The sequence below is a fragment of the Furipterus horrens genome, unplaced genomic scaffold (assembly GCF_987537825.1).
Source record: "Furipterus horrens unplaced genomic scaffold, mFurHor1.1.pri manual_scaffold_6, whole genome shotgun sequence".
Taxonomy (NCBI): domain Eukaryota; kingdom Metazoa; phylum Chordata; class Mammalia; order Chiroptera; family Furipteridae; genus Furipterus; species Furipterus horrens.
In genome coordinates this window covers 77,330,688-77,343,160 of record NW_028327176.1, presented here as the reverse complement: position 1 = coordinate 77,343,160, position 12,473 = coordinate 77,330,688, and the positions used below count along the sequence as shown (strand labels likewise).

General features: G+C 45.0%; 1 protein-coding gene across 1 annotated transcript; it reads left to right on the top strand.

Moving 5' to 3' along the window:
- Positions 1-3,226: 3,226 nt before the first annotated feature.
- Positions 3,227-8,374, top strand: LOC150006583 (uncharacterized). Its single transcript, XM_090280766.1, has 4 exons — positions 3,227-3,308; positions 7,003-7,129; positions 7,222-7,556; positions 7,901-8,374. Exons 1-4 carry the CDS (start codon positions 3,227-3,229, stop codon positions 8,158-8,160), a joined length of 804 nt encoding a protein of 267 aa, XP_090136892.1. The 3' UTR covers positions 8,161-8,374.
- Positions 8,375-12,473: the final 4,099 nt, after the last annotated feature.

Genomic DNA, 12,473 nt, shown 5'->3' with positions numbered 1-12,473 from the left:
AGCCTGAATCTTATCTATCACAGTAGCAGGCATCACCTTTGTCTTACCCAACCAAACAACACCCAAGAATTTGACAGACAATCCAGGTTCCTGGATTTTGTTGGAATTGACTGCCCATCCTTGACCCTGGAGATCAACCAACAGCTGAGGAGTAGCATGCTCTAACTGTGTAAAGAATCAGAGGTCAGTATGATATCATCAATGTAATACACAATCTTACAGAAGATAGTACAATCTATGCAGCTAAGTCTTCAGCCACAAAGCCATGGCAAACAGTAGGGCTGTGCAAGTAACCTTGAGGCAGAACAATAAATATCCACAGGAGGCCTTCCAAGTTGAAGGCAAACTGGTCTTGGTTTCCAGGATGAATATTGATAGAGAAAAAGACATTAGCTAAATCAAATACATAATAGTATGTGCCCAGCTCATGGCTGAGCTGGTCTAGGAGGCTAGCTATATTAGACATGGCTGCAAAGAGAGGGGGAATCACCATATTCAGTTGTCTATAATCTACAGTTATGCACCAAGTTCCATCTTACTTTTAGACAAGTGAGTTATAGGGGCTGTGGGCCAGTCTGATGATGTTCATCTTAACCAATTCTTCTATGATCTCTCCAGTCTCCTTATGGCCACCCAGAAGGCAGTTTTGTCTTGTGGCCACTATGCTATGGGGAGTGAGAAGTGACACAGGGGGGTGTCTGGCATGCCCTCTCAAATGGCTTTCATAACCCGTATTTGGAGGCAAAATTCCCCCACGGTGGTCTATAGGTGCATGCCAGCTAGAATGTCAATTCCTAGGATATACTTAGGGAGAGGGGAAACATATACCTTATAGGGGCATGGTGGTAAATGCCCGATTCCAAGAGTCCGTGTTACAGCTTGCACTGGAATGGACTGTCCTCCATAGCCATCAATGGCAGTTATAGGCCATCTAAATCTCTGTGGGTTACCATAAATGAGAACATTCTGCACCAGTATAAAATAAAGCCAACACTCTGTACATTCTTTGGGGATCAGTAAATAGTAAGTTCTACATATGGCCTCTGGTCCCCATTGGGTCCCTGTAAGCAGGTCCCTTGGCCATACCCTATACAAAGATCCAACTCCGTGGATCACCCTCTGGATGGGCTGGCAACAACTCCACAAGTGGGGCAGCCATGAAATCAGCCAAGTAGGGTGTTCACTCTGGGGGTGCTGATGGGACCATTCCAGCTGATGGCATCCATTCCAATGTTAGGACAATAGATGTGGTATGGGCTGGAACTATTGCTCAGGTTTCAGTTGCTGCCACAGACTTACAAGAATGTGGTTAGGCTTCTTGTCTACCTCATCTTTATCTACTCCAACATTTCCAGATCATTCCATAGTTGTTTGTGGGTTACTTTCACTGGACCTTTCTGCTTACATTTCCCAGTTGGATTCTCTCCCCTTTTTTCCCTTCCTTGTCCTTCTTTTCTACCTGTCTTAGTCCTTTCATCTCAGCAACTCTACTTCCCCTAGGTCAGCAACTGTCTGTGCCACTTCTTGCACAAAATTGGTGAGCAAAATAGCTATCAGGGTGCCGAAGTAAGGCAGGGTTGCTGCTTGCACAACATAGTCCTTTATTCCCATGGTAAATCTTTCCATGTCTGGCCCATTGAACTGTGGGTTATAATTGGTGTGTCTCATGCCCAGCTCCCAGATGAACTGCAGGAGTTCTAGTAAACTAGTCCAGCATGGGTTAGAGGAGGGTAGATCCCTCTCATTAGGCCACGCTGCCCTACAGTCAGCCATCAGCCACATAAGGAAGGTAGTTATGTGACCAGCTTGGGCTCCAGCCCCCCTGAATTCTTTGTTTCAAAGAGGGATGGGTGGTGACAGAAGACATATGTTTTAATTCATCCTCTATAAGCAAAATGTCACAACAGCCACAACAGCCACACCATGATGGATTTGAACCTTTCTGTCTGAACTTAATAGCCAGCTCTTCTAGTTTGGTAGGGATGTAGGGGCGTACCATAGTGTGCAAGTTCTGCTGGGGAGGTGGCACTGGAGTGCCCTGCCACAGCTGTGGCTATTGGGTCTTAATCTTCTGAGTCATAATCAGACAAGCCATAAGTTTTCCTTCTTCTACCTCTATAGCTCCCTGCTCTCATCTATTACAATTTCTTCATCTGAGTCACTTTCACTTTCAGCTATAGGATCCCACTTGTGAGAATTCCAGTCAAGCTGTGCGGCAATTGCCCGCATGTGAGTGGGTGCTAGTCTGTCCGCAATTGCTCACTGGTCTGTCCTAATTGTCTCCCTAGGGTGTCCTTATTGTACACCATTAGGAGATGCATACTCCTTTCTAGTTTCAGTTCCTCTTCTACATATGCAGTGTACACCTCTGCCACTATCTGTCTCTCAGTTACCCTATGTAGCGCTGCCAACATTAACCAGCCCACAGCGGAGGTGAAATGGTGAGGTCTTTCTTTTTCCCTAGGATGCACTGCTCTCCCATATGCTGAAAGGTTTGTAGGAGGCTATCAGAAGTTTCAGGGGAGCCCCCCACCCCCCAGTCTCATGGCAATCTCCATGTATGAAGAAAATTTGCCATGTCATACCACACAGAATTTGCTGACCAGCCTGGGATTCCTCCTGGCATTCCCCTACTTGGCATAATGTTGCCCACAGTCAACTGAGCTTGGGGAGTTTTCAGGGTATTCGAATTCTGCCAATGACTAATGCAGGAGGTCAAGCCCTGGGGTCTTGATTGCTCATTCAGATAAGCTGAAAAAACTACAAGGAGGACTAGATGGAGCAGTCATAGTCTTTATTACTCACATTACATACAGGGAGCACCAACAGTAGCAGGTCAGTGAAGCAGAATGACTCCTCCCTGAGTCTGAGCCCTGTTTTAAGGGATCCCAGACTAGGGGGGGCACATGTTTTGTATATGACTCTAAACTACATTATCTCAGTGCATAGTGCAGAAGGAAAAAGTCAAGAAGTAGTCACACAGGACAAAAAGCCATTCCCAAAAGCAGATACGGAGGGAATTACAATCCATTTCCAAAGCAATACACATTCCTTCTGGCCCAGCATCCCTCCAGCCAGCCTTCCATTATGGGGTTTGAAAGAGCCAAGTCCATCACAACCCCACAGGGTACAAGCAGCATGACTGCTCTGAGCACCTTTCTAACCTGTCTGTGACAGGCACCGGCACACATAAATGCCTCTTGGTAGCCAAAGTAGTCAGGTTGCAATGACAACCCCATTTATTCCTGAGGAAGAAACAGGCACAGAGGCATCAAGTAGCCAGCCCAAGGTCAAAAGGCTAGCAAGAGGTAAAGGATTCAATGCCAGGTAGTCTGAGTCCAGAGCCTGCATCATGACTGCTCTTTGGGGCTACCTCTTAACTGTGCTCCCAAAGTCTAACACTGATGGGCATGACTCAGTTCCGCTGTTAGGGAATTTAGATAAGCTGAATGTCCATATGTAATGGGGTAGAGGGAGGGTTCCCCTGAATTATTCCCTACATTCCTTGGTTGGGGGAGGGGAAGTGGATGATAAGGCATTTAAAGATACTTTGCATAGCAATGGCAAGTTAATAGCTATGCCTTTCTTGAACAGCTAGGACTGCTGCCCAGGGTAGAAGGTGTACTAACTCTGAGAGCATACAGTGGCTCATGACATAGCCAGGGGAGGTGGATGCCCGTGTCACAGGGAACTCTTTCCCTGACTAAAGATGGCAGCCAAAAGAAGGTAAAAGATACAGGAGGACTAGCAAAAGTAGCACATCATAGGAGGGGCAGATATGAGGTCACATAGGAAGTTCTGGGCCAAACACTTAAAATAAGGGCAGGCTGAAAGAGAAGGGGGTTGAGTCCGCCATGAAGTCTGGTGTGTAAGGAGATGCCATGTAGTTTTGAAAAAGAGCATGCCACAAGGTCTGGAGTAAGAAAGAGGAGGATGCCTGCTGGGAAGCTGGCCTGGAGAACATGGTGGCAGAGCTGACAAGCTGTGCAGAGACCTGCCTCACCAAGCACAGATTTGTGAGAGATGCTTAGAGCTGAACTGTGACTGGGGATGCTGAACTGCAGATCTCTGCTTTTCTGAAAGACAGTACCTCTGACTGGCATATTCTGAAACTGGACTGATTTGGCAAAGGGGGCAGGGGCAGGATATGTTTTGGGGTGTTTTAAAGGGAGTTGGACTTAATGGCAGAAGTCCACCATTATTTGAAATCTATACAACCTTTAAATAAACAACCCCTTTCTTTTTTCACCAAACTTTTACATTGACTCCCAATGTAAGAGTTTGGTGAAGAGCATAGGTGGTGTTTTGTTATACAGATACCCTGGGCAAAGGGTTCATCCTGGAAAGATGTCCCTCTGAGGTACAGCTGAGAATCCATTTCTAGCCTGTACTTGCACAGGTCTTAAATAGAGAGTTTCCCCTTAGGAAAAGAAGGCTCACTTTCTAGCTTGACTCTCTTGCTGTGCTCAGGCCCTAGGGATCCCAGTAGACAAGAGGGAAAGTCAGCTGTCCTGGTGAGGGGTGGGGAATCCCAGCAGAATCCTTAGGATCCCACCCATGGGGCTTGATGGGACTGCAAGGAACACCTCAGCCCAGCAATGTAGTTTGTAACCTGCACTTGGGTTCAGGTGTCTTATGAGGATTGAATGGAAACCCCTGGGATGTAAGTCAAAATTGTGTGTGCATTTTTCTGGAAGGATAGGCTTTAGTCAAAATTTTCAAAAGGTCTGGGACATGGTAAGGAGTGCCTGGCCCCTGGAGGATCAGTGTTCTCTAATTCATGCTCTGTGAGCTACTGCAGGCTAGCAACAATCCAGCACAACCCTTGTCTACCAAAGCAGAGCACCATAGGTAAAGCACTAAATACAAATAATAGCTGCTCAAGAAATAACTGTCAGCTGTTCATAAATCATAATCAGCTGACATTAAGGAATTATTCTTGATTTTTGTAAGGTGGAATAATGATATTGTAATTATGTGTTTAAAATGTCTTTGGGTAGCCTCCATCTGTGATAGAGAGAGAGGGTGAGTAAAAGAGTGGAGTGCAGACACCAAGGAAAACAGTCTGGAGTTTCCTTTTAAAATTAAGAATAGAACTACCATGTGATTTAGCAATTCCTCTTGTTTTAGCTGAAAAGCATGAAAACATTTATTTGTAAAGACATGTACCCTTATGTTCACTGCACTATTATTTACAATAGCCCAGACATTTCCATGGAAGCAACCCAAGTGTCCATCAACAGATGAATGGATAAAAAAGCTGTGGCATATGTATATATAAGATCAGTGAAATACTACATGGCTATAAAATGACATATTGCCACATGGGTGGATCTTGAGGGTATTGCGCTAAGTGAAATAAGTCAGATGAAAACAAACACAAACACACATGATTTCACTTATATGTAGAATATAAAACAAAAAAGTAACAAATGAACTGACAAAACAAACATAGATATAGACAACAGAATGGTGGTTACCAGAGAGGAAGGGGGGTAAGAGGGGGGCAAAGTGGGTAAGGCAGGTCAAATATTGGGCTGCCCCAAAAGTCCATATGATCTTTTCCATAGAATAAAAGACATACTTTTCATTTTCCCAATCAGCTTTATTGATATGGAGATTTTGAATATGTCAGCTGTCTCCTGTGAGGTATAACACTGATTATTCTCAATTAATGGCTCACTTTGACCGCTACTCAATCATGAAGCATCGTCCAGCGAGAAATCTTCAGTGTTAAGGTGAAGAATTCACAGAGAAGAAAATCCAGAGAGCAGTTTTTACTGTCTCAAGAGAGGGAAAGGGCTAGGTGCAGAGAAATGCACTAGCCCTGAGAGTTAAGGGCTGTGAGTTTTTATTGGATAAAAAAAGAGGGAGGGGGTTTTGTCTAGGTAGTCATGGCAATTAGTTGTAAATAAGGAAGTTTCAGGCTGATAGCTCAGGCTTCAGTTTGTTTTGCTGTTATCTTTGGGTTCAGAGTCTGGGTGCTCTGGTCTGGTATGTCCTGTTTATATAAGTTTTCAAACACCTGCATGGGAGATGTTTTTAGTAATCTTCCTAGTCCTGGGAATAGAGACTCAGAGGAACAACAGTCATATACCTGACAGACTTCAGGAAAGAGAGATAGTTAGCACTGGTAAAGAGGGCCTGAAAGGGGCTTTTTTGTCCTTCCTTCCTCCAGCATGGAACTTCGCAAACCACTTGACATATTTAATCTTAGTCACAGCACCTTCTCTATACACTATACAAATCTTCTGTGTGTGTGTGTGTTTCAGTTGCATTTTTACCTTTCTTGGAATAATAAAGCATAATGTACCAAAAATGCTGTGTATTTTCTCCCATCTTTAATATTAAAATGACTACACAAAAATTTACCAAATTTGATGTTTTTTTTTTTAAATTTACGCTGATATGACTACTGTCACAATACAATCTAACAAAATTGTTTTGAATGAAGTTAAAGACAAATAATTCCTATTAGAGCAAACTTGCAGGAAAAAAAAAAAACCAAAAAAAAAAAACCAATGAACTTTTTGGCCAACCCAATATATGGTGACTAGATTTGTTGTATACCTGAAGTTTATGTAACGTCATTTACCAGTGTTAACTCAATAAATACAATTTTAAAAAAGGAAGGACTGAAACAAAGAAGGAGGAAGAGAAGGAAGAAGAAAGTTTGAAGCTGGAGCTGAGCACTTGTGGGTTCATTATACTATCCTCTCTACTTTTGATTTTTTAAATTCCATAATAAAAATGTAAAAACATAAATAAATAAAACATGCTATTCATAATAAGGCACAATGACTGAGTCAAGCAGAAGTGTTACTTCTCCCTGAAAGAGAAGCTCACCAGACTCGCAGCTCCCCGCAGGCCTGCGGAGGGCAGCATGGGTCTGTTCCACCCTCCACTCTCGACACATCTCGCTAGGAACGAAGACAAGTAAGCCGTGGCCCCTCTTCCAGAGCTCTAGATGCTGGCGTTCTTCCCCTGCTTCCCTCGCACTAGCCTGGCGTCTGGCACTTGACCTTCCTTCCCCGGGGCCTTCCTACTCTTCCTGCATCGGCCGGCCATCAGGTGGAGAGGCGTCTGTGGATAGAGAGGAGGTCGTGGGGACACCTCCAGAGTTGTACAGGTGATGCAGAGTCTGGCATTTTCCTAAATTGCTCGGGGACGCGGGGGTGGATGTAAAGGATCGTGATTAGGAAGAAGGGAAAAAAAGAACAGACGAACACAACACGTCTCCCATCCTCCTTTTCCTCTTCCTCTCACTCTGCGCCCTCCACCCCAGGGGTGGTACCCTGGTCCCTCCGGGGAGGTTTTCGGGCTGAGGACCCAGGAGGACAGCGCCCTGAAGGGTGGAGGGCCGGAGAGGGTGACTCGAATCAGGGCCTCGGCGCTCGGGTGGCGGCCACCGCCGCGGCCCCTCCCCCGATGCCCCCTTCTCGCCCCTCCTCCGGGTCCCCCAACCCCGCCCCCATCCTCCTCCCCACAGCCGCAGCTGTGGGAGAAGCCGGCGGCCCAGGGGCTGTGTAGCCTTTATCTCGGGGCCCAGTGCAGGCGTAAGTGCTCGGCGGCCGGGCCGCACGGGGAGCTCAGCGGGGAGCGGGCCGGGGTCGGGGTGCTCCGGGGTCGAGAGGGGGGCGGTAATGCTGGGCCCGAGCTCATCCAGCCACGTACGGCCCTGGGGGCTCGGGGGATAGGATGGGGTGGGGCTCGACAGTGCCCGCCCAGGGGGCGCGGGGAGCATAAAGGGGCCACGGCCGAGAGGGCCACCGCGGAGTTGTCGAGGGGAACGCAGGAGCGTGGGCGGCGCGCAGGGGTGCCGGCTCCCAGGGCGCTGCAGCATTGCGCTCGCGGACTGCGGCTTGGGTGCAAATTCTGTCGGCTGTTTCTCCCGGCATAGGCATGCTGGGACCGAAGAGGCAGAGAAGACAGGCAGTGATGGAGAAGCGGGAGAGGAGGCGGCCGGCGTCACTATCATCACCACCGTCACCACCATCACCATCAACCATCTCCATCGCCATCACTGACCGTCGCCCATCCCGGCTCCCCGCAACCTCCCCTCCCCTCTCCTTTTCCTGTGTAACACCAACTTTATCAGATCATTTCCTTTGCACGGGTTGTGCTTTGAAAAAGCGACAGAGGCTCTCACATCAGGAATAAGTACATCTGCTATGGGACATTCTGACATCTTGCGGTTGCCGGTTACCTCAGTTTTCCCAACAGAAAAAAGGGGCACAGTGATACTTCATTCCTCATAGTAGACTGAAAGGGCTGCAATGCTTTCAGTTTTGCTAATCCTGCTACTGGAAGGGTTTTACATATTTAAATTCCTTTTTCTTTCACTTGATGATGATGATGATGGTACAGTAATGTCTTCATTAAATTAGAGAAGCAGGAGTTTTGTGATTTTCTTTCCTTTGATTTTTGAGTGTCAAAACACCGGTAGCAAATAGAGACATGAAGAACACGAAAACTTTGACTAAAATAATACCAAGAATAGAAGCAAAGCAGGTACTTCTGTAGGAAAATCGCCAGACTGAAGGAGGCAATGACTCTGATGTGTAGAAAGAGTTGTTCTAGTTGTTAGTGGATAAATTTTCATTATTTTGAATGCAGATAGTGTCCCCTGGGTGTTTTTCACCCAACCCAAGGAATGTTTTAATTGCTGTTTCAGAACACACACACCAACGGAGACCACTGTATTATACGGAAGCCCAGCAGGAGAGAGAGCACAGGGACCTTGTTATGAAAAGTAATTTACAGAAAACAAGCTCCCAAGGCTTCAGCCTTTATGCCTACTGGTTAGAAAATGAACCTTTAACTTCTGTGCTTTATGTTCTAATCTAAGAAAGACAACTAGATAATCCTAAATTTCTTCGCATGCTTGCAAAATTGTCTCATCCCAAAGTCAGGGCAGCAGGATTCCTTTTCAAGAGGGCAATGAAGGAGTCCCCCAGGTGGTATAGTTCATTTCCACAATTTGAGAAAGTGATAATATTAACTAGCTATCGTGCAGACCCAGCTGAACAGTAGTTGTCATTTTCACAGTTTAAGATACCGCAAATGCTGCAATTTTAACTATACATTAACTCAAACCTCTAAGTTGCGAAATGAGGTTTTCAAATAGTATATGTCATTCTGTGGAGAATTAATTTGAAATAATTTCTTTCCCTAAAAATATTTTAGGGCCTCAAATTTAAGTAAACGGAGTTGATCTAAAACAATCACATTTTCAGAACAAAGACTTAAAGAATTACTTTACAACGTTTGTAATTCTGGATCTTTGGGAAATAGCATCTTAAGGAACTTTGATGTCTTTGGTTGTTACTGAATTCTATTGTTATATGCCATACGAATTGTTTTAGCCCATATGAATATTTATATCCCCATAGGAATTATAATTTTAAAATAATTCATTTCTTTTTATTGAGGAATGATTTACACACATAAATTTCACAGCTCTTCGGTGTACAGCTTGATGAATTTTTACCTATGCATACCCCCATATAACCAACACACAGAAGATGGTACAGGATATTTACATTGTCCCAGAGTGTTCCTTCATGCCCCTTCCCAGACATAACTGCTACTCTGATTGCTATCAACGCAGAAACATAATTTCTTTTATAATAGATCTAAGTAATTTTTTTTTAACTTGCTCCCCTTAAGTCCAGCTGGCCTATTCCCTTAGCAAATATGACAGCCCAGGCCAAGGGCCCTGCACTATGTAGACATGAGATTTCCCCAGAAGAGGTAAATTAGGCAGGTAATTAAACATGTGCAGATACAGAGGGTTACAGGAGTCAAAGCAGATCATATCCCAATTTCGTGGGGTGTTTTTTTTTTTTTTTTTGAGTGGTGGGGGGAGGCTTCTTGGAAGATGTGAATTTTTAAGTTGGGAACTGAAAAATGAGTAGAAGGTAGTCAGCTAGAACATGTAATAGAAGGGAAAAAAAGAGTATTTCAGATGGAAGGAACAAGAGTCATGACTCATGTCAACGTAAGAAAACTTGAAACCTGTAGAGAATTTTTATGAGTTTATTTGAGCCAAACTGACAATTGCCAGAAAACAAAATTTCAATGGACTGAGAAAATGCTCCAGAGAATGGCAGTTTTGCACTTTGTTTTATACATTACAGTCAACGGAGGACGCATACAGAAGGTTACATGTTATCCATTAGTGATAGAATAGGAGGCAGGAGAAAGCAAAGCAAAGAAATCTCTGCGACTGGATAAAAAGCAAAATGAATAGACACATACTTCTTTTACGTTTGTGGGTATAGGATAGTTAGCAGTTAACAATACAATAACAATAACAGTGAGGGCTTTTGTGGTCTCTGCTCTGGTGCAGTGAGGGGTGAGGGCGGGGGGAAGGAAATTGCCCTGATGTTCCAAAGGTATACTATTGTAGGTGCAAAAAAGACAATTGACAGGCTCAGTTAAGGTAAAGATTGACCTTTGTCAGGGGAGATACCAGCCTAGGACAAGACTATGCACCACGACTCACTTTTAGTTAGAAAGTTTTCATTTCAGACAATCCTATGTAATGTTGGTGGTGAAATGGCACCAGGAGTCAGACTGTACCTTGGTTCAGCAACCTTGGTACTTGACTTCTGGCTAAGAAAGAATTTTGAGTCAAGACTCAGACTATAAGAGAAAATCTATTTAGAGAGTCACAGAGGTAGAAGAAGTGAGCTGTAGAGGAAATGGGCTCAGGAAACAAGTTACAGAGGCAAAAGAGGGGCCCTTGTAGCTTAGGAGGAAAAGAAGGACAAGGAAAACGCACCTGGGGAAGGGAGTGGGGAAAGGTGCAGGTATGCTCTATAGAGAGGGCCATGCTGGGTCCTTTGTCTTGAGTGTATTTACTGGAGGTCTCAGGGGAGGATCCAAATAGAATATTCATGAGCTTTCCAGGTGTGTCCCTTCAGGGTTGTGGTCTCTCCTGATTGGTCAGTACCAGAGAATGGGATCATGGCATTATCTGGTTGTGCTGCTTTTCTGGGTCTGGAGCTGAAACTCAACTGAGGTCTAGATGTATTTGACATGGATCAGAATCTCATTGTTTTGGGGGCTTAATTTTGCTTAAGAGCTATTCTCTGGCCCCACTTGTTGCCCCTCTAAGGGGCTCTAACCCACATTACTAGCAGCATATCAAGGGAGGGTCTGAGCCACTTGACCAGAGATGTGAAAGTTTGGGGGTGGGGTCTAACCATATGACCAATGCTATGCTAGAGAGAAAAGACCACTCTGGGGGCAAGGTACTTGTTTTCTCAGTTTTGCCCTTTGCTAGGCACCTGGGGCTTTCCACCCTGGTGACCTTTTGTACTTGGCCCATTGTCCTTGCTCTGCTCATGTCTGTCTAACTGCACACCAAAGTTATGTACTTTAGGTCTTTGATTTGTAAGGCCTGCCAGGAAGGCCTCCCCTGAGCTTGACGGGTTTAGTATGTGGCGCCTTTTTATCCACACTCAGAAATAAGAGTACAGAGGGTTGAGAAACAAAGTTGTGTTGGGAATAATTGGAGTACAGGACTGGGGGAAAAGAGTGTGAAATATAGCTGGAGAGTCAGTCATTCTCAATCGGAAAGACTAAGTTTATATTGAGGGCGGTGGCTTTGCTCTCAGAACACGAAGACAGGTCAGGCTTCAGTGGACGGTGTGGCAGGAGGAGAGCTGATTTGTCAGCTAACTACTTTGTGGTCGGGAGAGTATATGAGGCACTGGGTGGGAGGCTGCCATGGGCATCCATGTGAGAGATAGGTAGCTGAGACTAGGCAGTGGCAGTGGGAATGGGAAAATAAATGGACTTGAAATAATTCTAGAAGGTAAAAACACAACTTGGTGTTTGACAGGTGAGGGTTCATGGATGATCCTTAGGTTTATTAGATTTTACAAAATGGGTGGATGAGGGTACTATTGGAAATATGGGGGAAGAATCTGGTTTATATAATATACTTCTCTGATATATTCCTTTCCCAATACATCCAATTTCAGTTGCCAGCTAGCTTGTGGAATATTTGGGTATAAATATCTAATAGGAAGTTGTAAGAAATACGTGTTGAGCACATTCTATGTGCTAGGCACACTCTGGTCACTTGAGGTGCAATTATGAAGAGAAAATGAACCGCGCCCTTGTGGAGCTCCCATTTTATCAAGCTGGCACTGCAGCCTGGGGCTGCCGGATGTTCATGGTCACTAACGGCTTCAGAGGGAAGGCAGCTGCTGAGTAAATTTCAGTGAAAGAGCAGAAGCCTGGGATCAAACCCTGAGGAACATTAGGATGATACTAAAGTGGAGAAAGGAAAGGACTTATGGCAGGGCAAGCAAGAGAAGTGTAGCCTTCAAAATTTAGGGAGTGGTCCCAGTGTCATATGCAACTGAGATGTTATGTAAGATGAGGACAAGAGATGGTCTACTGTTGTGCTTCCCAAAGTGGGCTCCCCAGACCATCAGCTGCATGATCTCCCCAGAAAC